At 45.6% G+C, this 25,417-nt stretch overlaps 1 protein-coding gene across 2 annotated transcripts in view; it reads right to left on the reverse strand.

Moving 5' to 3' along the window:
* Window positions 1–25,417, reverse strand: part of ANO2 (anoctamin 2) — a 1,564,866-nt gene that overhangs the window by 55,293 nt on the left and 1,484,156 nt on the right. For both annotated transcript variants that reach the window (XM_069228438.1, XM_069228439.1), the window contains 2 exons: window positions 1,682–1,834; window positions 1,496–1,548 (listed from right to left, as the gene is read on the reverse strand). In XM_069228438.1, coding sequence (XP_069084539.1) covers window positions 1,496–1,548; window positions 1,682–1,834 — 206 coding nt within the window. The remainder of the gene's footprint in view (window positions 1–1,495; window positions 1,549–1,681; window positions 1,835–25,417) is intronic.

Consider the following 25,417-nt stretch of genomic DNA (forward strand, 5'->3'; position numbering starts at 1 on the left):
TGGCATCACAACGCTATCCTTGCCTTGTTTGCTTCCTGTTGCTCTCTCTGCTCCAGCTAGATTGCTAATATTCCATGTTCATGACAAATGTGTGCTCACTTTAATGTCATGTTGCTTGGATCAGAGGTGAAAAATTTCCTATGGAGGAGACTACAGTAACTGTACAAAACAAAAGGTTTTATTTTGTCATAGAAATTATGGTTAATACTCCAGAAAGCTAAAATGAAGGCACATGTTCTATAAATTCCTAAATATCTTCCTCACCATGCCTCACGTTTATTGCGAACATAGAAAGCTAGTGCTCCTAATATTCATTTAAGATCTGTGGCAAAACTCCTGCTGCTATTCAAAGTATATGTTTAGCTTGCTAGAATGGTTTCTCATGTAGCTGAGGAATATGTTTCTGAATTTATAGAAAATGTGTTCTCTTTTAGCTTCTGGAGCACCTTCCATAACATCTATGCCAAAATCATAACAGAAAAACACTTTCTCTCAAACAAGAGTCATCAAACCAAACAATGGATGCACATTTCCCACAGGTTAAAATCACCTTACAACTCACTAAAGTTCCTAAAATTACTGTGATACCACCAACACGTTTTCGATTGTGCCGTAAGTCTGGTATCACTCTTTATAATTGGTCCTTTTTTGTGACACACAAAACCAAGCATTCACTGTGCATTTCAAAGGACCACAAAGGCAGAGCCTTATCACAACATACCTAAGTAGTCCTGTGAAAAACACACACACCATCCAACAAACATTTTTGTGAATTTGTCCCAAAATTGAAGGGGTCTGATTTACAATAGCAGAATTATCCAAAGTAAGGGGCACTCCTATGTGGGTAGGGCCCTCAACTTCACGTTGGGACCCGGAATGTACCTCAGTCAATTACCACCTGAAAGTTCCCTCCTCCTTAGATAATATTGCCTAATTAATGCATGGTGCTCCTGCCCTTTCCAAAAAACAAAAGCATTTGAACTAGTTAAGCATCATTGGTGTTTCAATGAAAATATTTTACAAAGAATTTATGGACAACATTTTAAAACTGTATATACAACAAGAACATTTTAGGTTCTGTGCATCTTTAAAGGACATTCAAAGGACAATACAAAAATTAGTCATTATATCATCGTACTTTACGATATCATTCTTAAACGGTGCTTTAAGTGAAAGGCTTGCTGTAACTATACAATTTACTTTGCAGCAGTATGGGAAAGAATATATTAAATGTTTCTAATCTGAGTTTGTGCAGACATGTAATTAAGATAAGACATTACTGCCGTATTCGCCATTAATTCTATAAATGTCTTCAATACTGTATATCCATAAATGGAAAATGCCTTGGTTATAAATTACAACATAAGAGAAGCTATAAGAGGAAACTCATTAACTGCGCTCGACTTTTCAGCAAGGAGCAGCTCCCCCGCGTTAGCTCAATTTGTGATTTCTTTTAAACCCATAAATTCAAAGAGAGACGAAACTCAATACTTACATTAATCATGACGGAAAATTTCCCGATGCCACTCAGAATGTTGTACCAGATTCCTGCGAAACGATTTAATAGTGATGCTTTGAAATGAGCTTAGATTTTTGATGGAAACAAAAAAAGCAATCATTGAACATCATCAAAGCTACATATAATAAGAAGGGCTCTGCCAGACGTAGCATTGCCGCATACCTATATCTTTAGCTCGGACAGCATCAGGCCTTCTCAATTCTGCCACAAACTTTTTTGCGTCGAGGCGCACTTCTATGATGTTATTGAGTAGTGCAAACACAGGCGCAAGAGGAAAGGAGGCGACGAATAGAGTGACAAAACCGAACTGGATAACTGCAAAGCAAAAAATAAATAGTAATAATTTTTGTATCACTTAATTTTATCTAAATTTTTGCCTTCTTCACTTCTTACTCGGTACATGTTCTGTATAGGTTGCCCTAATGTGGATTTCCTAAAGTTTTATCGCACAACTTAGATCATCCCTTGAAATTCAAGACCAGAAATCAACAAAACTTACAAATGACAAATGTTTAATTTTATTAAACGTTACAGTGGAAAAAACAAAGGTGCCAATTCACAAAGAAAATTACTCTTACCAACGAGTGCAGATTTACTACAAACATTCCCGGTAGTATGCCTGGAGAGCTGACCCAGGTGCATGGTTCTAGGTGTACTGCTGGTAGAATTATGAAACATTTTCAATATATAATTGTGAATAGTGTAAATTACGCACAACAAAAATGCAGACCATGGTGCAAATAGCATTTTTCCCTCTGTAGAGGAAACATCTTTCCCCGGGAAGAAACCTCTTTGCCTTCATTCCCTCTAAAACAGAAGGTATCCCATTTCCCTTCATAGCCTGGAAAGGATGATACTCAACCTCTGGCGGCAGGAAAGCTTCCAGCACCAAAATGGGAAAGGGTAAGATCGATCACCAGTTCACAAGTTTGTGGGCATTCACCAACATGTATTGGAAACCATGCACTGCTCTGCTCACTCCCTTGTCTGTGGTTTACTATTATGTAAATCCACACACTCGTGGCTGAGAACTGGGTAGTTGTAAAACTATTTACACCTGCCAAGATTGTCCTGTGAATTCATTGCAGGTGTAAATTAAGCCATTTTCAACCATAAACGTACATTTACATATAAAAATGACCTTGTGAATTGCACCAAAATTAAAGTAGGGAGACGTTTTGTACACCATCTGAGTATGAAATACTACTACAGATTATAAATAAATTAAAACATAAACTATTTCTATAAAAGAAATTGAGAGATTAGCTATTTGTCCGGAAGGCTATCTAAAAATTAACCTAAACTTTGAAAAAATAGAATTTCTAAAGATTAATCTATTATCTTCTTCTCAGACTATGAGAGATTATTCACACTAATTTCTTGAAATGTACGTACAGTTTAGAAATCATACCGTGTAGCAGTAGATTTCATCGTGAATATATCTCTCTGCGGACCCAACCCACAAAATTAACCTTCATGGCTATCTAACACCCTTTCAAGAAGTAAAACAACCATTGGAAAATCAGTAATTGTAGGTTTAATGTGACAAAGTATGCTAACATAGTCATGCAGAAATTAAGTTTCTCTGCGATAACACATCAAAGGCAAATGCATTGGCTTTGTCATCGCTTTGTAGTGGTAGTGGTGGAACTGGTGTTGGCGTACTCATGATGGTGGTACTGGTGGTAATAGTATTGGGAATGGGATTGGTATTGTGGTGGTGATATTGGTCCTGGTGGTGGTATGTTATTGATGGTTGTGTTTTTTTGTGGTGGATGTTTAATTTCTATCAGTGGTGATATTGGTGGTGGTAATAAATGTGTTGGTTCTGCTGGTAGTGTATAGTGCGGTTATTAGTGGTATAGTGGTGAACATGCAGTATTGGTATTCGTGGTGCTATATTGATGGTCGAATTTCTAGTGGTAATGGTCATGTTTTGTAGTGGTAGTGACAGAGATGTTTTAAGGAATTAGCAAAGTAGGCAATTGATCAGGGCCCCCTATATAGAAAGGGTACCTGGTAAAATAAAAGGAGAGGAGGGACAAAGCAAAAGATTTAAGGAGGAAATTATAAGATTTCACACAATGGAACGGTGAAAATCCTTGGAGCAGTGATCTGTTTAACATTGCTGTAGCAAGAATGCCAGTTGTAAAGGGGCAAAAGCACTAAAATTTAATTCACCAAATCACTCATTTATTTCTGTCAATACGAGGAACAATCCTGGTGAAATGCTAAATACCACAACAAATAGTATTGTTTCAAGACACAAAATAGATCCAAACTCAAAATAATTATTTTATCAACGCATGTTTCAGCTTTCTTTAAGCACTTTTCAGGCTGGTGGGTGCTAGGCAGCTTGAACATTCAGCTGTTTTGCTAGTGCCCTGCCCTTCAAAGTTTAAATGCATTTCAGTATCGTTTGGAATGTTTTGAAACAGGAGCACCTAACTCAGCTGAACTGAGTATGTACAGTAATAAATCCAAAGGGGCCACAAAATGGATCATGCCCAAGTCTCCGACAATACTTAAGATGACGCTGGGTGGTGATATTGAAGGTGGTGGTGGTATTAGTGGTGATTATGGAATTGATGGTGGTGGCAATAGTAATGTCAGTATCGGTGCTGTATGTTAATTTTGTTGGTGGTATTGGCAGTAGTTGTTTCTGTGGTGGAATTGATAAAGATGCTGGTGTTATTGGTAAGGGTGCTATTAGTGGTGTTGATTGTGGTGTTACTGATTATGGCCTAATGTAACTATTAGCAGTAGCATTACTGCCAGTTGTTATATTTGTAATATCAGTGGTGGTGTGATATTAATAGTGGTGATTGTACTGTGGTTGTAGTTGTGGTGCTCTTTGTGGTATTGCATTGGAGTGGGTGCTATTGGTGATGTGTGGTATTGATGTTGGTGTTGTATTGGAGTTATTGGTGGTGGTGTGCCACTGGATGCATTAGTGGCTGTGGTTTGGGTCGTACTGGTCAAGTGCCATCATATTACATTTTGAGTATCTTAAACGGATACCTACAAAAATGCTTTTTATTTATCAGACCAGGGTGTTCTGACCCCAAGATGTCATCGAATGTAAACAGAAAACAATTAGAAAGCCTGCTGCAGTAAAGAAATGTGTAATAAGGTCCAGATCAGAAAGTAGGAAAGGAGTCACTATGGTCTTTAAGAAGATTTATTCCTGGGAGTGTGGCTTCAGGCTCCAAATGGTGGTCGTCCTCTATGAGTGCTCAGACCCCCTCCATCATCCTCCTCTGAAGGTTGCTCTAATTAACTTCTTCCCTGGTGCCTGCTTGCTCACAGGGCTGGCAGAGTTGGGCACCATTAGGAGGGGCTAATGTGGGGCACCAGCTCCTGCACATGGCCTTAAGGACAAGCAGCCTGCTGCACTGACACCAGCTGCAACTAAGATGGCAGCATGTCTAACCCTACGAGTCTGATTGACAGTGCTTCCTCCAGAAGCCATTCATACCCTCCTTTATTTTATCGGCCCTGGACTGGAGTGGTCCCACCTTGGTTTCGGACAACCTGGGTAGCAGGGAAGAATAATTGCTTTGTCAGTGCTATATGTGTCTCTGGTGGCTTTGGGACTGGTTGCAGGCTATTCCGCTGGAGTCACTTTTGCCTTTGGATCCGGTGGCTCTGACCTGAGACAGACTCAATGGGTTCCATGAGTGGAGAGGAGACTCCTAGCCACACTGTGGATGCCTGCACTGAACTCCTGAGATGCAGCCTGGTTTTATCTGAGGCTTAGTGGAGGCCTGTGGAGCGCCCCCTGGGACTCTGCCTCCCCCATCCCTTTGGACAGCTGAACAGTCTTTCAGTGTCGGCTCAAGGGCTTTCAAGGTGGGAATGCTGGAGATTGCATATAGGTGGGCTGGTGGCTGCGTACATCTGGGATTCCCCCTCCTGGGTAAAATATGGGTCCTCCCCCTATCCCTCTTCTCTCACTCCTTTTGCATAACAAGAAGATCACGCTCTGCCACCTGGATGCCATGGGGGGGTTGCATAAACCCTGTAGGACCAGCACCTTGACGGTGGATGGAGTTGTGGCCTGCCAGGCACTGCCACTTGCTGAGGTCACTCAGGCTGCTTGTGCTGCCCCAGACTAGTAGGGCAATTGGGACAGTTGCCACACACCTCTTCTTGACTGCCATTACCACATCTGTTGCCATGGGGAAAGAAAAGACCCACAAAGCCCACCTCCACAGCCACAAATTGACAAATTCACCACAGCCCGGTGGAAGGCTTGCTATCTCTGGTGCACCCTCCAGGGCTCCGCTTATCTCAGAATCCCAAACCCACTCCACCATTCTGCAGGCCATCAGTCTGTCACAAGCCACAGTTTAAACTAAGATTGGAGAGGTTCGCATCAACATAGCACACCAAGTTCTGCACAATGTTGCTGGCAGAGTCACGGAGGCTGAATTTTGCATATAAGTGGTGAAAGATGATGTAGCTGAATTGAAAATGAAAGTTTCTGGGCTGCTTACACAAACCTCTGGCTGGTTGGCTTCCCTGAAGGTCTGGTAATGCTGAATCCTACAGAATTCTTGGAAGCATGGCTTAAATCTTGGATGCCCATGGATAAGCTCTTGGCCTGGTTCATAGTGGAGCACACACACAGAACACCAATGTATCGCCCATCCCGGGGGCCTCACCCAGGCCTAAAATTGCCTGTATCCTAAATTTTCATGACCACAATGGCATCCTTTGTGAGGCCTGCCAGATCAAGGAGCTTCACTTCCAAAACTTTAAACTGATGGTGTTCCTTGACTACACCAGAGTGATCAAACTCAACGGCAATGATATGCAGAGGTCAAACAGAAATTGAAGGCCCTGCACTTGTCTTACATGCTCCTATTGCCTGTGCACCTCAAAGTGCTTGTCAATGGGAAGCAAGTTTTCTCTGATACACTGGAGGCCAGGTGGACTTGGCTAACTGAAGAGTGTCACATCCGGCACCCCACTTACTGCACTCTGATCTGTAGGTCCACCCTCTCCAAGAATGAGCAACGACATGGCCCTCTGAAAAACAGGATTCAGCCTCCTTCCCACAAGAACCGTAAACAAGATATGACCTGCTTGCCTTTCTTGGAATCAGACACCTCTGTGCCAAGGTCACAGGCTGTACCGCAGGTGTCACCGCTGGAGTCACTCAGATCTGTCCTGCCAGGGGAGCTCCTACCACTTACAGACTGATGACCTCCTTACTGATGGTTAATGGCATATGACCCACTGAGGGCCCACATGACTGTCTGCGCTGAGGGAAGATATTTGGGGGGTCATTATGACCCTGGCAGCCGGCGGTATGTTGGCGGTAACACCGCCAACAGTCTGGCGGTGTTCCGCCAGCAATTATGACCGTGGCGGAATTGCCACGGCCATACCGCCGGCCCCTCCATTTTCCCGCCAAGATTCCGCCTGACGGTCATAATCCCCAGGGCAGCGGTGCAACATGCCGCCATGGAAAGGCCGGCGGTAAGGGGACTTGGGGTGCCCCTGGGGGCCCCTGCACTGACCATGCACTTGGCATGGGCAGTGCAGGGGCCCCCATGCATAGCCCCGTCACGCATTTCACTGCCTGAATTTCGGGCAGTGAAATGCGCAACGGGTGCTACTGCACCCGCTGCACATGAGCATTGCCGCCGGCTCTATTACGAGCTGGCTACAATGTTGATGTGACATTTCCGCTGGGCCAGCGGACGGTAACACTGTTACCGTCCGCTGGCCCAGCGGAAATGTCATAATAGGGAGACAGAAATACCGCCGGCAATGGCGGTATTCTGTCTCCCGCGGCCTCGGCGGTCTTTTGAAAAGACCGCCGAGGTCGTAATGACCCCCTTGGTTTTCCACTAAGTTTAACTTTGCATTACTTGACAGCTAACCAATGATCCTTCAAGGAGAGGGTCCACCACTCCACGTCTTATATATACTATGTTTCTGGGTTATGTTGTAGTTATATAGAAGATAGATGCTTCGGGGGTGGAATTATGGGGTGAGGGGTTGTTGGGGGTACGTTTTGTTTGCTTAAGAGGGTCTCTGTTCTCTGTGTTGCACATGCCACTGAACCACATCACCATCCACAGCAGATTGTCTACATCAGCACGCTTACCAGCCACTGCTCTGAGCCCCAGCTGTCCTTACAGAATGTTCAGTGCCCTCCTTCTGAGTCCTACCCAGCCCCCATGCCTAACCTAACAGATTTCCTAGTTCTGTCCTGGAACATTACCAGACTATTCGACTGTCTTAAATGGTCCACGGTCCTGCACTACTCCCATCACTTTCTCGCTGCATTCCTAATGCTTCAAGAAACACATTTGTTGGGTACCCACTGGCCCTTTCTACTCCCTATGGGTACAACAGAGATTTCCATGCCGGCTTTGTGCGAGGCTCCCAGGGGCAGCAATCCTCCTTCAGTGCGCTTCATCCCCATGGTGATTACCGGGGTCACCCCTGACACTCATGTTAGATACATCACCCTGTAGGGGAGGATGGAGGGACAAGGCCTCAACCGGCTCTCTGACTATGCACCTGCCCTGGTTGGTGACTTCTTTCTTTAAACACTAACAGACGTTATCCTAGAATTTCCCCACAGCACCACAACTTTAACGCTGTCTTCAACCCTTACCTTGACTCCACAGGAGTTCCCTTGAACAGCAGATGCACTGGCACCCACTAGCTGTTCATTTGGGTGGCTACTCTAGGTTCCTGTGAAACATGGAGGTTATGGCACCCCCCAGCAGTGAAAATATACACAAACCTCTGCAGCCCACCACAACTACATAAGTATTGACCTTATTCTCATGCCAGCCACCAACTTTTTGTTTGTCTCCGAGGAACAGATCCTTCTCAAGGGAATATGTGACCACTCTGCTGCTCCGCATAGGCTCTAGGGCCCCTCATCATCACCTTTCTAGTTTCATAATGCCTGCCATCTTAAAGACGAGAAGTGTTCTCATACATTCTCTGACAAACTAAGTTCTTACTTCCCGATTAATCAAGTACCGGTGGAGCCGGCCTGCACTCTTTTGGCAGTTTGCAAGGCCACCATCAGGGGATAGACCTTTATCTCAAGCAAAGAAGAAGACAAGATCCAACGCGTGACCTAGCTGGAATCCCAGGCACTGCTTTTGGAGGCCCAGCTCCTAAGTTACCTACTGGGGAGGCCTTTCATCAGATCACTATAGCACAGGCTGAAATACAGTAATTATCTTTAGAAGAGTTCGTCAAATTTGGTGCACCTTCTCAGCAAGGGTTTACGAACACTGGGAAAAAAATGGCAAGTTGCTATATTAGTTGGCCACCAGACTGCTGGCTTCCCAGATAGTCCCTGGAATGCTAGATGCTGAAGGCATGCTCCTCTGTACTACTCCGGCCATTACACAAGCTTTTGCTGACTTCTACTGGCAGCTATACACAGCTGTCCCATGACCAGATGCGAAAAAGGCCTCAAACTTCTTGACGACATATCAGTACCCACTGTGCCTCAAAGACCATGGGAAGAGCTGAACCAACCGATCACTCTTGTGGAGATGAGCTCAGGCATTTCTGACTTAGTCACTGGAAAAACACCCGGGACAAACAGCTAACATGCAGAGCCCTGCAGCACATATAGAGACTTTACCTTCCAGCATCTATGGGCACTTTATAACGAAGTTGCAAAGGTAGGCCTTTTCCCACCAGAACTTGACACACCACCTATTGGGGTCATCCCCAAACTAGGTCCTACAACTAACACCTGTGCAGCATACTGACCCATCTCTCTGATCAATGGGGAAATCAACCTCTTTGCCAAGATACTGGCCACCCGATTGAAAGCTGCCCTGGCCATAATTATTCACCCTGACCAATGTGGCTTTATGCAGGCTAGGAGCACGAGGCACCGCCTTATGAGATTGCATGTAGCTTTAGCGCACCAGTGGCTACTGACACCCCTTAATGCCCTTGCTACTAGTTGATTTTGAAAAAGCCTTTAAAAGAGTGTACTGGTCCTTCCTGTTCCAGATCCTCTTTAGGTAGGACCTGAGTCCCTGTTACTGTGTTTATGTCAAATTGTTATACTTCTAGCCCTCTGCACATATGCAAATCAATGGTATGTTCTTGGAACTGATTCCAGTCCGGAGTGGAATGAGACAAGGCTGTCCCCTATCCCCCCTTCTTTTGGCCCTTGTCATTGAACCATTAGCAAGACTAATCCTCTGTGATTCACAGGTTCAGGGCTGGAAGTGAGAAAGGGGCCATCAAAATAGCATTGCCCTGTATGCCAATGACATTATATTGTATTTGTGGGATCCAACGTTAACGGGCCTGTGCTGCCTCAATATTCTCCATCACTACGATGAGGTCTTGGGCCTACCGGTTAACCACACGAAGTCGGTACTAGTCCCACTTCATCCTTCCCAAGAGTGTATTGTATGGCAGATATCCATTCCTGTGCAAAGTCTGAGCTTTCGCTACTTGGAACTTCACATTGCTCTTCATTCGGATTTAGAAGGGAAACTCAACTTTTCGCCCCTAGCCCGGAAGGCAAAAGCCGGCTTAAAAAGATGGATGGCCCTTCCACTAAATGTAATGGAGAAGATCCTGCTCTACAAAATGAAGATTTTACTACGATTCCTCTATCTTTTCCAGAATTTTCTGTGAGGGGTGCCCCGTCATTGGTCCAAACAGATGGACTATTTGCTGACAGTGTTCCTCTGGCACATGTCTAGACCAAAGATAGCCCTAACCAAACGCCAAGAAGCAAAGTATGATAGAGGTCTGGGCAAGTACAGCTTTTCTATTTAGCATTCCAGATTCTTGTTATAAGTGATTGGTTTAGCGGAGGTTGGTTGGATCTGTGGTATGAGATGGGCTTTGGAACTGTGCTTAGGATGCCCTACCGTGCCCTCTCACACTCTCAGAGGTAACCAGGTTTTTCCTCCTTATCTGGGGCACAGCTCTTAGATACATAGGCTGGGACTCTAAACTGACATTGCAAACCCCCTTGTGGAGTGAGACCTGGTTACATGAGACAGCCAGGCTTGAAAAGTTTTCAACATTGGGACTTGATAGGAATTTCTCTGCTAGGGGACCTGTGGTCAGATGACCATATGTACTCCTTTCAGGAGCCACAGTCGACCTATGCTCTATCATCCACAAAGTTTCATAAATATCTTCAACTGCACAGTGCTCTGTGAGCACACATCCTCCCAGACACAACACTACCTGAGCACACTCCCTTAGAAGCTAAACTCTTAATGGGTGTGCTGTTCAAAGAAGGGAATCTCTCAAATCTATTGATCCCTAGTCATGAATGCCCCAGACAAATTTGAGCCACTGCGAACCCAGTGGGAGGGCTGAGTTGGACCCTTGGAGAGGAAGATTGGCAGGATGCCAAGAGGGCCCCTCGTGTCATAGCCATTTCATCTAAGTTACGATTAGTGCAGGCACATTACCTACATTCTGCTGATCTCACCTCTACCCACCTTCACCAACCCCATCTCCTCCTCACTCCTTCATGCTTCAGATGTCCCCACACTCCTGCAGACTTCTACCATGTGGTGTGGATGTGTCCACTTATTGCCAGCTACTCAGGGGAGGTAGCTCAGACACTTTCAGGAGTGCTGGGCTGGGAGGTGGTGCTATCCCCACAGATTGCCCTTTTTGGGATTTTTTACAGGATGGGAGGGACGTGAACCAACCAGGCACTAATACGAGTGACTACTATGGTTGCAAGAGACATTGCTCAGCGACGGAAATCACCCACACTACCTTCACTGAGTCAACTGTGCCGAGGCATGAACTGGTGTGCGCAACCAGAAAAACTAGTGTATGACACCCCGGGATGCCCAAATAAACATACCAAAATATGGAGCATGCAGTGGGGCGACTTTAGGCTGGGCACCCCACAATAATGTTATCTGCATTCCCCATGTGAGGACACTGACATTGCTACGTCATGAGGTAGGGATTAATCAATGGTTATACAATTCTTCTTACTGTGATGGCTCCATGTGGCTTCTTGTTGCTTCTGTTTTCTTCTGCAAAAGTTTATAAAACTGGTTAAAAAATGTATATTCCTCAGCGAGAAAGGTCCCATCTAACTTTTCCAGCTGTTCCCAGCTCCCTCCCTTTCTCCTCTTGACCTCACATTACATAACGCTAAGGCAACTATTACAGGGATATTTGCTCCTTAAACCATACAAGCACATACAACACATGCATTTGAGCCATGACAACAGTGTTCTTAAAAAGCCTGCTGCAGTAAAGAAATGCTTGCTATGGTCATCCCTTGGATGAGATTAAGAGCTAAATGTGAAAACGTGTGAAGTTGAGAGTACTTTTAGATTTAAAATTGTCCCTCGTACATTAAATTGCCATGCACACACTCGTTAGGAGCCATTCTCATCGAACAAACAACCAATAGCATCGCAATGATAGAGCCACACTCCTCTGGGATGATTCAAGATAGGACTGACAATGTCTCTATCTTGTGGCTAAAAGAGGCTGATCCAAATAAGCTAATAGAATAAGTGGGTTGACCAAGAGCTAATTATATGCACCTTTTAAGAAGTATACTACCCTGTCAATCCACACCTAAAATAAAACATCGCACCTTGTACTCTTGAACCCTCTGATACGAGCCACTACACATTGCTGAAGGTATGTAGTAAATACTAGTCTTAGGCTTCTCAATCCAGCACATCGAATACTTAGTTATATTTATCAATGTTTTCACATACAGGTTAATATATTGCCTTGCATTAATTTTAGAACACCTCTGCCCACCAGAGTATGGAATGCCATTCAACAAACAAAACAGTTCAAAAATAGATGGTAAGAAGTATATAGCTGCAAATCGAATATTTTGTATTGCCGATCAGGAGAAATGTCCATCCATAATAAGAATCAGACTTTTATGTATGCTATAGCTGAGCTCTTACAAGACCTCAGTCAGGAACACGTCATAAAGACCAAACGAGGGTTTAATTAAAGTATCCCTTGCCTAAGTTGGATAGCTTGAGCTGTAAGCAAACCTTACACTTTGGGAAATACTGTGGCGAGGCATGGGTCAAAACCTGCAATTGCAATACCTTTAAAAGAATTCATGAAAGTTCAATCTAAGTTTTAAAAAAATGTTGGAAATGTATTAAATAACAATGTTATTCGTTGAGGAGATAGAAAATTGAGCAAAATGGGAAAAGTTATTTCATATTTATTAAAAGAAAGTGGGGCAGATGATAAAGGAAAATCAAGAAGATGTTCTCGATGTCACTGTGAGGGTTTCTGAGGTGAAGTATTAGGTTCACATGAGACTGGATCCGGATGGACTGATGTTGGAGGTCCGGCCTCCATAAAAAAATTGTTACCTTCCACTTAGAAAGTTTTGGAGGACTAAGGGTCTCATTTAGATCTTGGCAGACAGGTTACTGTGTCACAAACATGACGGTTATTCTGTCCGCCGTATTACAATTTTCATAGGATATAACAGAGTCATAATACAGTGGACGGGATATCCATCACGTTTGTGACAGAGTAACCCCGTCCACCAAGATAAAAAACAGGACCTAAGTTCTCTCTGGGACAGTCCTTTTGTCTGTGTTTGGTGAGATTGCCTTAAAAGATTTCTGGCAAAGAATCTCGAGAAAGAGGGAAAATCTTAGAGGGGAAATCTGTTTCACCTGGCAGCTTATGCAAGGTGCAGCACAATGTCATTTGATGTGCTGCATGGCTTACCTCAGTCAATATTTTATGGAGCTTGAAATTACTCAGTGGATGATGGCTCCAGGTCGAGGCTGAACAGAGTTTCATGGACTAACATCAGGCTAGTCAGTACTTGTCGTTCAAGTTTCGAACAGGAAAAGCTACCAGCAGTTTCCTGCAAAGCCATGCTGTCCTGTGGATTGGGCTAGAGCTTGTTTCATTAGAATCAAAGGGGTACAAATCCCACTCTTCTGTTGTGCATATGCTAATTTCTGTAAACGCAGGCTCAGCATTGTGGTTAGAGCTGCAATCAGAAATCCTTGGAGCATGTGCATTCATATATTCTTCAACATTGGCAGTAGTGAGTGTGTGAATCAGTGTGTGTGCATAACATTGTGCAAGAGAACTGGCTAAATGATACATATGTGAATGAGGGTGACTGCATTGCCAAAGAGGCATGTTTGCTATAGTAGGTGATAATATGCTATGATATGAGGAAATTGTGACATACACACCGTTTTTGATTTGTGTCGGTGGTATCAATGGCACTGGGACTCTCTTCGGTAATGAGCAGTTTCGCAGCTCAATACAATTAAGTGTACTATCACAGGCCTGCCTGTGTGTGTTTTGTTGTAGGCCCACCTAGGCCTCATTCTCCATTTGTAAGACAACCTGCATATGCAAATGTCTTGAGATGATGGTGGTGCACCCAGTTTGTTGTCACTTTTGCAATGCAGCTGTGGACTGGATCAGTTGAAAGAGCAAGTGTAGGATGTGGGCCTGGTGTGTGGGGGACACCTATGGTGTTGGCACCTTATACCAGGTCCAGGCAATCCCTATTAGTGAATAAAGACAGTGTATAGGAAGCCATGGCTCTCTCGAGGTAGCTGTGGGTGAGCAGCCAAGACTTATCTAGGAGGAGTGTAAAGCACTTGAAATACCACATTAGTCACACAGCAACTTCCCATACCTGAAAGGAACCACACAGTGTTTCATAAATAAAGGTACTTTATAATGGTAACACTAAACTAGATTACTTATAGGCAGTCCCCCAACTGGAGGTAAGTGCACACTAAATATATATACAGTAATAGTTAGGAATTAGCATAAGAAACAACAAGGATTGGTAAGAAATAGCAGAAAACAGCTAGGGCCCTAGGAGAGGACCAAACCATATACTAAAATAGCAGAATGCGAAGTTAGATCCCCCACCCAAGGATGTGGAGTAGTTTGTCGGGAGCTTGGAGAACTCGGAACCCCAGGAGGTGAGTATTTAGATGGCCCCCAGCTACTAGGACAGCAGAGGTAAGTTAACTGGTTTTCCCATAAGCTAATAAGGGGACTTAGAAAAGGAACTTTGAAAGAAAAGGAACAGACCACAGGAACCCAGAGGTGAACTCTCAAAGAAGAGGACCTGTAAAATAAAGGGACAGAGTCCAGTCCACAATGGAGTGTGCAGCCGGGGCAGCAGCCACTGCCCACCCTTCTGTGCGTGAAGATCTGTGTCAATGAAGGAGGATGAAGACCAGCTGCGGAATTCAGGAGCTGCAGAGGAGTCCTTGGAGTCATGCAGATGATGTCACACGTCGGTGGTCGGGTCGGAGAGGGTCAGCAGTCAGCAGGACCACAAATACACCTTGGCAAATGCAAACTAGGGCAGAAGAAGAGTTGCAAGCCTGAAGAGGACCAGCAAGGTCCTGGGGACTCGACCTTTGGAGAGGAGTCTGGCCTGACCCTTAGCAGTTGGAAGAGCCAGCAGAAGAAGTCACAGCCCCCACAGGCAACCCACTGGCAGCAGGTACACTAAGTTGCAATGAGGCCCAATCAGCACACCTGAAGACGAGTCCCACGTCATAGAAGCAGCAGAGGAGAGACTGTCCTTGTAAAGATGAAGTGCTGGAGGTTGGGCTACTTGAATTCTGAAGGTCCCTTGGAGCAGGAGACAACAAGCCTTGTTTGCTGCAAGAGTTGTGGTGCACAGGGGTACTGTCCTGCAAGGAAAGGCAAGGACTCACCACCTGCCAAAATGGACAGAGGGGAGAGAGGACCAAAAGGACCACTCCAGACCACCACCTGTGTTTCAGGATCCAACCCGTTCCAGAGGACAGTAGCTCCACGCAGCCGGATGTCATTGCCTTAGGTGCCTCTAGATGCAGTGGAGTGACTCCTTCACTCCAAAGGAAATTCCTTCTTGTTCTGTGGTGAAGCTGAAGTCTTGCGGACCTCAGAAGATGCACAGCTGTGGAAATATTGCAGTTGCTTGAAGGAGCAGGGGAAACAATGTTGCAAGGTGAGGTCATCTTGGGAGTTGCAGTCTTGTCGGTTCCTGAAGTGTCCAGTTGCGGTTCCGGTGGCCAGGAGCAAAAGTGGTTGATGCAAAGGAGTCCTGGTGGAGTCTTGCATGCAGAATCTGAGGACTCACCCACAAGGGTATCTCCAAATAGCCCTAAAGGGGGTTAGGACAGTTTGCACAGTGATTAGATGGGGTCACTGGCGTCACCTGCCTGACCTGGCCCCTCAGAGGCTCCTAGAGGCCGCTGCACATCTTGGTTTCAAGATGGAAGTATTTAGTGGCCACCTGGAGGAGCTCTAGACACCACCCCTGGGGTGGTGATGGACAGGGGAGTGGTCAATCCCCTTTCCTTTGTCCAGTTTCACACGAGAGCAAGGACCAGGGGTCCCTGGGCTGATGCAAACAGGTTTATGCAAGGAGGGCACCAAACGTGCCCTTCAAAGCAAACTGGAATCTTGGGGAGGCTACCCCTGTCAAGCCTTGTAACATTTATTTCCAAGGGAGAGGGTGTTGTCTCCCAAAGGAAATCCTTTGTTCCACCTGCCCGTGCCTGAGATGATCAAGCAGCAAGAGGGCAGAATCCAGTCTGAGATGCTGCAGCAGCGTGAACTGCCCTCAAACCCTGAAAGACTGGTAGGATCAATACTTGCGGGGGGCTCTAAGGAGCGCATGTTACCAATACTGGCATTGATATTGGGGTATGATTCCGACATGTTTGATACCAAAACATGCCTAGGTTTGGATTTACAATTATGTAGCTGGACCACAGATAGTGAGTGAACTGTGGCCAGTAGACGGGTACAATTGCTTCCACGCACTTATGAAATCAAGTGCAACGGAACTGGAAGTTGTAGGGACATCTCTGTTCTTGCAGGGGTGCCCTCAAACACAGGGACCAACACCCTGTTCTTTGGGCTGAAAGGACCTCTATGGGGGTGACTTTCAGTGAGCTGGTGCAGTGCCTAGCAGTGAAAGGATCCATGCACCTTTTCAAACAGGCTGCAATGGCAGCCCTAAAGACACAGTTTGCATGGGCTCCCATGGGTGGCATTATACTTCTACAGACCATGGGGGTCCCCCGGTGTACCAATGTCCTGGGTACCTGAGCACCATATACTAGGGGCTTACAGGGTACTCCAGCCTGCCAATTGTCAGGTTTAATAAGGTACCAGGGTAACCGACTTTGGAGGAGAAAGCACTATCACTGGGATCCTGTTGAGCAGGATCCCAGTGAAAACAGTCTAAACACACTGACAGACAGGAAAGAAGTGGGGGTAACCATGCCAAAAAGAGTGACTTTCCTACAGCAAGTTGACAAAGAATTGCTGCTTTCTACCATCAAATACTTCTATCACCTATCATGCCTGGCTCATATATGCAGAATGGGCAACTGGTTGGCAGCAAGTACAAAGGGGGCATAGTATAGCTAGGACTGAGCAGAGAGGAGAAGGACGGGAGGTTATTTAGCGCTCACTCCTGATAAGGAGAGAGGACATTGACAGAGGAGTGCAGTGCACGACATAAAGAGAGTTAAAGTAAAGCTGAGGGGGAAGCAATGAAGAAGAGAGACAAGGAAAGCTGAGGAGAGGAGGTAGAGGGCGAGAAAGATAGGAGGAAACCTAGAGGAGGGTGGGTGTCGGTAACTAGAGGCGAGAGTTGGACAAAGCGAGATAGAAGACTGAGAACAGGAGGGTGGTAAAGTGATGGAGGACTGAGAGAACGAGAACTAGGGGAGACAGTATGAGAAATGGAAAAAGAAGGATGCATAGACATATAGACATTAATATTATGCAAGGTGGTGAGCTAAGTGAGAAGGGAGGGAAGGGGATGAGAAAGAAAAAGTATTGGGCTAATGAGAAAAAGGAAAGAGGATTGGGCATGGAGAAAGGAGATGTGAAACATATAAAGAGTAGAGGAGGATGGACAGAGAGAGAAAGGAGGCAGAGGATAGCGGAGGGGAAGAACGAAGAATAAGGTGAGAATGCAGAGAGCAACAGAGGAGTTTAAATAGAAATTATATAGAAGTTGATGAGAAAGATTAGAAAGAGCGCAAGAAAGGGAAGGAGAAATAAAGACAAAGTTGAGAGTGAAAGAGAGAGCAGAAGGTGAGGACAGGAGAAAGTGAATGAGGGAAACAGAGAGGAAGCAGAGGGGAAAAAAGGGAAAAAAGAAAGCGAGGGAGAGACAAAAAGTAGGTGAGAGTGATCGAGGAAGAAAGGGAAACAAATATATTAGCTTTACAAGGGGACCGAGTGAGATAAGGCGTGGTTCACGTGAAAAATCTCCACAAAGGGGCCGCAGAGGAGGAGAAGTGTGGAAACAAAGGGGTGTGTGTCGATTTCTCGGGCCGCACACAGCGATGCGTCGTTTCATTTTCATGCAGGGACAGCTGTGCGTTGATTTCCCGTGCTTGGTCGAGGACCCTCTTCGGGTTGCGTGGTTTTCAGATGCCCCGGGGTCTGTGTGTGGAATCCTGGGCTTGCGGAGCGAAGTCACAATCGCTGCGTCGTCCCGGTGGGCGTTGCGTGGAATTTTCTCCCGCACGGCAGGCACTGCGTCGATTTCCCTTCTGGAAGTCAGGCTGCGTCGTCCCAGGTTGGCTGTGCGTCGATCTGGTGGGCCGTGTGTCGAAGTTCCGGCCCCTTCACAGGCGCCGCGTCGATCTTCTCCTCGCGAAGTCACACTGCATTGTTCCGGACTCGGCGTGCTGTGAATTTCTCACCATGGGCTGTGCGTCGGTTTTAGCCTGTTGTGTGTCGAATTTTCGCCGCACAAGAAGTCCAGTTGCAAGAGAGAAGTCTTTTGGGTCCTGAGACTTGAGGGAACAGGAGGCAAGCTCTATCCAAGCCCTTGGAGAGCACTTCTTCACCACAGCCAGAGAGCAGCAAGGCAGCAGGCCAACAGCAAGGCAGCAGTCCTTCACAGAAAATAGTCAGGTCAGTCCTTTGGGCAACCAGGGAGTTCTTCTTGGCAGGATGCAGGTTCTGGTTCCAGTTATCTTCTCCAAGAAGTGTCTGAGTTGGAAGGGGCAGAGGCCCTGTTTATATACCCAAATGTGCGTTTGAAGTGGGGGAGTCTTCAAAGAACGGCTTAGAAGTGCACCAGGACCCCTTTCAGTTCAATCCTGTCTGCCAGGGGCCCAGTAGGGGGTGTTGCAGTCTTGTGTGAGAGCAGGCCCTCCACCTTCTCAGCCCAGGAAGACCCATTTCAAAATATTGATTGATTTAAATTGCTGTATGCATTTTGAATTAAGAGTCGTGATCACTAATCTCTATCTACACTTCCCCTGACAGAGTTTTTGACTGATTGTTCACAGCTATCACTAAGGGTCAAGTGCAGAAGGGAGTCCTAGCCCAGTTGCTCTGGATCCATTGTATGTAGGGCTCTGGGACGTTATGAATAAAAGGCTTCAACCACCAGGGTTGGGAACAGTAGTGTGTGTCTGCCTGAAGGCCCCCTGAAAGGGGTTCTGACAACAACCATCTGAGGACGTCCAGTAACTTAATTATCTTCAAAGATGCCTGCCCTGTCACTGACAGACATAGCTAATATCTGGACCTGCCTCCTCTTTTGTCCTATCAGCCAGCCAGATATATATCCCAGTGGGAGAGGAGCTACAGCTAGAACCAGCTTGCATGACCAGAGAGGAGGGGTCACTCATTTGCTTGGCCACACATCAAGGGTGGCCACATGAGCTCTGCACAAGGGGGGAAAGGTTCTGCCATCTTGGTTTTATGTAGAGAGGGGCACTGTGGTGTACTTCACACAACCAACGTGGGTACGGTTACCTTGGGATAATTTATTCTGTATTGGTTAGGGAGGGACCTAATATCACCCCTCCACCACTCACGGGTTAATGTCAGCCATACTTGTAGCACCCCTGGGCACCATCTTCAGATCCTTAATGGATCTGTAGAATACAGATGGAGGACTACACCTGCCTTTGAGACCTGTGATTAAAGTCTTAATGGCAGGACCTATTCCCGTGTGTCATCAGGACAAAGAAATGGACTCCTAAGGTTATTTGGCTGAACTCTTGCTAGATACAGGGACACAAAAGGCTCTTCCTTAAAGATCCCAGCTTTGACCAGGTTCTGCTTGGCCAGACATCAAACCTGCTAGTGGCCTATGTTGGAGTGCAATCTGACTCTGAAGTTCTGTTCCTGAGGTCCTGGAACCCTTAGCTGGGGTGAGTCCAAACCTAAATCACTGGGACTTAGAAAATGTTTGCAAACGTTTTACCTGGAGAACTATTAAGGGACTGGGAGCAACCTACCAGCTGATCAACTGATGGTTCATCACCAGTGGCCTGACTTTGTCGTAGCTACCATTAGGTTCTTCTTCGCAGCAATAAATAAATTTCAGTGTGCCCGACACCGACCAGCATCTGACTATGTTGAACCCTCTGTGGCTCCAGGCTGCAGCTTTGTCCCACTGGAATAATCTTACTTACAGAAAAAGCTCTATGTCCTTTGGGAGAAATCTTGACAGGGTTCTAACGCTGGGTTCTTATGAGTGTCAGCCGATTGACATTAACGAGTTCCTGGGCACAAAACCCCAACATTTCCCTTCCTTTGTCAATGGCTTCATTGGGTCTTTGATCAGCAACAACCTGTTTGTTGATGATGCCATCTTCATATCCAGCCTGCTGCTTTGCCTCACTGAAGACACTACTGTCTTTAAAAAGTTCCAAGTCCGAGGTTAACGTTTTTGACAGGGACAAACCTAGTGCTCGAATCCATCACAGGTGGTCGGCCACAAACCTCATCTTTGTCTAGTGATACTATTTGCCCGTCGTTGGAACTTTGTGCTTTGTTGTAGGTGTGGGTGAAACATTCCGCTCCTCCGACAGAGTTTGCGGAGGTTTGCCCACTCGTTCCACTCGCATTCAGAGTTCTGGCCACCCTCCGTGTGGCGGCATTTTTTCTCATGCGTGGCTCACTAACATTAAGCTGGAAGGTGTGAGTGAGACTTTGCATCCCCTTGTATGATTTTTGGGTTCTAGAATGGGACCTGGTGAGATTTCTCAACACAATCAGTCATGACAGGAAGCGACAGTTCGCATTGCAAGAGTTGCCACTCGAGTAGAAAATGTACTCTAGCAGCAGGAAGAAGCAGCATCTTCTGGAGTGCTCTATGGTGCTGTTCACACATATTTTACAGAGTGGAAGAAGCTCCCAGCACTAAAAAATAGGCATGAACAGTGCAACAGGCCTACATTCAGCCCACTCTCTGAACTCCATGTAATCTTGCAGAGTTTTTATGTAACTCTGTGGAATTCCATGGAGGGAAACTCCATGAGTTCTTCCCACCCCTCTTTTTGTGGTGCAATTTTTCTTTAAAACTATAAACATTGATATCTCCAATTACCCTTATTGGATTTTCATCAATTAGATGATATTTTGTTAATTAACATATTGACACACTGGAGTGGGATTTTTATTGTTTTTTTCACTATATAAGTGTTTTGGTAAAAGCTTTACACATTTACTTATGTTAAGCCTGTCAACTCTTTGCCATTACATTGACCCCAGGTTTAAAATTCTGAAACCTTTACTGGATCTATCAAGAGTAGTGACCACCTAAACTAATAATCCACTTTATCACACTCAATCCATCTCTAATGCAGGTAACTGCATACTTTCAGCAAGCGGCCTTTGAGCTTCAAAAACCTACATCTCCAGTTCCTTCTTGCTATCTCTGTCCTCTCGCTCTCTAAAGATTAGTGCCTATGTTCACCACCTGCCACCACCTGTTCAAGTTATGCAATGGTTTCATGACTGTGAACTCTGCATATCATTACCATTTGAAAAAATATGCTGTCTGTGCACTCCTTAACGGAATTTACTGTTTTGGCACTGATTCACAAACTTTTTAACTTGTGAGGCTGTGTTTTGTGAAACACCAAATTGACATTTAAATAAACTATCCTCTCCTCAAGGCCAACTGACCCAAGAAATGAAATATATTTGCAGTGATCTTCCATGATTGGTTCATGCAACATGTCTTTATAATTATTGAATTATCAATATGTTGGCAACTATGCTTTAACTATTATGTAATTATGCTCTCTATTTTACTTAGACTCCCATTTGCATGTGATAAAGTACTAAGAGCTAGCCAATTTAATTCCAAATTAAATTGAAGCAATATGTGATTCAGTGGTGCCATACAATGTAACATTATGGAAGGCAGGTGCTATGTTTATTTTTTGTGTCTGACTGGTGGGTTACTTATTACATGTATTATTAAGTGTATATGTAGCAAATTTGTCTTCTCTTTATCGTTACTTAGTGTTAGAAATTGGGTTTCTGGTTGGCTAGGGTATGCACCTAAGCCAGGCAGAACCCCCCCCCACTCTAGTCAGGGCAAGGGAGTTACATGTCCAAGATAACCCCTGCTCACCCCCTCTGTAGCTTGGCACGAGCAGTCAGGCCTATTCCAGAGGCAATGTGTAAAGTGTTTGCACAACACACACAACACACGTGACACACTATCCCCACCACAAAGGAAACACAACACCAAGTTATATGAAAATATACTGTATTGTACACAACGCAATTATTAGACCAAACACCACATATCAGTAATATCCTGCTACCTTAGCAGTTGTCAGAACGTTACACATTAGTTACTCTGCAGAACTAGCAGCAGTCACATTGAACACACAGGTTACTTAGTATTCTGCAACATAAGCAGTAGTCAGGAAACACGTTACTACACCAAAGCACTGGTCATAGAAATATTATAAACGCTCATTTTAGGAACATTATAAAACGTATGGCAAGTCAGGAAAGCATATTAGCATGTCATGTCCACAAAAGGAAAATTAGCATATATATATATGAAACATTATAAAACAACCAGATTAGCACAAGGATATATAATGTCCATATCAGCAACATTATATACTGTATGTCTGTCCAAAGTACCTGTTTGTGATAAAGGTCACCACCAATGCCAGGGAAAGATCAAAAGGGGTCCCCGGAGCTGCACTGCACAAAACGGGGGCCCTCCGGTGATTTGGGGGAAAAGGAGGCGACAAGCACCCAAGCACCCCCTCTGGATTTATAACAGATCCCTCCTGGGGCCGGCGATCGCTAAGAACTCCCCCCTGGGCCTCAACCGGCCCTCCACCGAGGGGGGCTAAAACCAGCCAAGATGATTGGGGCCACCGATGGGGGCCTCACTGACTCTCGCGGGGGCCCCCATGGGAGACCTGCGGCGCGTGGGGCCTCCGACGAGGCTTCTGCCCCGCCTGCGGTCTCTAACGACAGGCCAAGGGTTTCTTTGGGGCAGGGGGAGCTTCCGACGAGGCTTCCTTTCCCCCTGCCCATCCAAAAATGACAAAAGGGGCCTGGTGGGGCGGGGGAGCCTCCAATGGGGCTTTGCCTCCCCCGCCCGGCTTCTGGGGCATGCTGCAGCCCGCCCGGCCATCACAGAGGGCAGGCACCAGAGTAGGTGCCTGCCTGTGTCCCGTGGGCGCTCCTGAGAGCGCGCTTCACCCAGGGGGCACGACAGGAGCACACTCGCTCCTTATCTTCCAGCGATGGTGCCCCGGGGGCACAGGGAGGTAGTGCGTCCTCTTGCTCAAGGTAAACAGCCCGACCGGGCTGTGGTGATCATTTTGACGATGTCGCGCTTACGAGTGCTTTAGACACTGCGATGAGCCCGGGTCGCAGTGTTGTTTCTGGGAGGCAAGAAGCGCTCTCACAATCTCAAAATCAAGCGCTTCGAAGGTGCTTGAAGTTATCATGGCAAAAGCACCCTCCAGGTGCCTATGGGGGCAATGAAGCACTCATTGTGCTTTTTGTGGTTGCAGGGGTCAGAGGCCACCGCACCCTGCCCCTGGGGAGCAAAGTTAATGATAAAGGAGCACAGGGGGCAGTGCCCAGCAACAGGCCAGCGCAAGGGGTGTGCAGACAGTTCCTTACAGTGACCAAGCAGGTCACAGGTCAGCACAGCAGCAGCAGTCCATGGCGGTTCCTGGTAAGTCCTTCCAGCATTCTGTGTCCAGTTCCAAAATGCCTCCAAATTGTGGGGGAAATTCCTCTGTACTTATACTCAGTTTCCACATGGTTCTTCAGGTTCCAGCCAGTTACAACTGGTTCTGGGAGTGCCCCCTCTCTCCTCCAGCACAGGATCCAAACATCAGCTGGGGGTAAACAACCCTATTGTGTGAGGCCAGGGCACAGCCTTTACAAATGCAGGTGTGCCCCACCTCTCCCTTCTCTCAGCCCAGGAAGACTATTCAGCATGCAGATGCACCTCTGTGACACTTCCACCCTCCCTGTATACAGGCTGTCTGAAAAGTATGCACAGAGCCAAACTGTCACTCTGCCCAGGCATGGATTGGAGTCTAGTTGCAAAACACCAGAGTCGTAAGCACAGAGAAATGCTCACTTTCTAAAAGTGGCATTTCTGTAATAGAAATAAAAAATATACCCACACCAGTAAGCAGCATTTCTTACCATCATTACAACCATACCAAACATGCCTACGCTACCCCTCATAAGTCAAACAATACCCCCTACATATAAAGCAGGGCATTTCTAATGCAATCCTACGAGAAGGCAGCACTCACAGCAGTGAGACACCAAGTTAGGTTGTTTGTCACTATCAGGACAGGCCACACAACCTGGCACATGTCCTGCCTTCTACATACATAGCACCTTGCCCATAGGGCTAGCTAGGGCCTACCTTAGGGGTGACTTACATGTAGTAAAAGAGGAGTTCTGGGCCTGGCAAGTCAATTTAGATGCCAGGTCCCTGTGGCAGAAAACTGAGCACATAGGCCCTGTGCTAGCAGGCCTGAGACAGGTTTGAAAGGCTACTTCAGTGGGTGACTCAAGCAGCGCTGCAGGCCCACTAGTAGCATTTAATTTACAGACCCTGGATATAGAGATACCACTGTACAAGGGACTTATAGGTAAATTAAATATGCCAATTAGGTATAAGCCAATCATACCACCTTTAGATGGGAGAACACCTGCACTTTAGCACTGGTCAGCAGTGATAAAGTGCTCAGAGTCTTAGAGCCAACAGCGAGAGGTCAGAATAAATAGGAGGAATTAGGCAAAAAGTCAGAGGATGACCCTGCCACAAGGGCTAGGTCCAACACTTAGCATCTGTTCTTTTTTGTAGACACTTGTTTTTCTGGTATTAGGATTCTGACCACTGTGATTTGGTTATTCAGCACCACACTACACATGATCTGTCCCCAAATAGAACGGGTAAAATTGATTTCAATCAACTTTCTTAATTGACCTCCCTGTAAGGTCATAGTGAATGGTGTCGAAAATGCAGCAACAACATTGGAGTTAAATGTTATATGGGTATTGTAATGTGGATTTACACCACCCTCACTTATGACAAGAATATATGGCTGCAGGAGCACCACTGTGCTCTGACTGGGATGTACTTTAAATGCTCTTCAGCAGCACATATAAAGGAAAAGTGACTTTCCAACATAATAAAAACTATTTTACATCTCAGTAAGTTAATAAGTTAATCCCTAAAATGTGCCTAGTAGCCCACAAGATAGAGTGTCTGATACATAAAAAGTGGTGCACGCTACATTTAGAAAATATGTCCTCACAGTACTTAAGGTCTGCAAATTATTTTCTCAGTGTTTATGTTCAACTACATTTTCTACACAACATAACTAGATGTGATCAAAATATAAAAATTCCACATTTGCTTGAGGAAATGCTAGAAAAATAATTCTAAGTGGTTTTTACCTAGTTTTCAAAATCTATGTTAATGGTGAATCAGACATGTGATACCTTTAGTGGAAAAGTAATTGTATAAACGGTAGCTTGGGTTTCCTGAGCAAGTATTGGTTTAAAACAGGTTCTGCCACTCATTTCATCCCCAGAGCTAGAATATACATCCTTGGTTCAGGAAAACAA

Source organism: Pleurodeles waltl, chromosome 4_1 (genome assembly GCF_031143425.1).
Source record: "Pleurodeles waltl isolate 20211129_DDA chromosome 4_1, aPleWal1.hap1.20221129, whole genome shotgun sequence".
NCBI lineage: Eukaryota > Metazoa > Chordata > Amphibia > Caudata > Salamandridae > Pleurodeles > Pleurodeles waltl.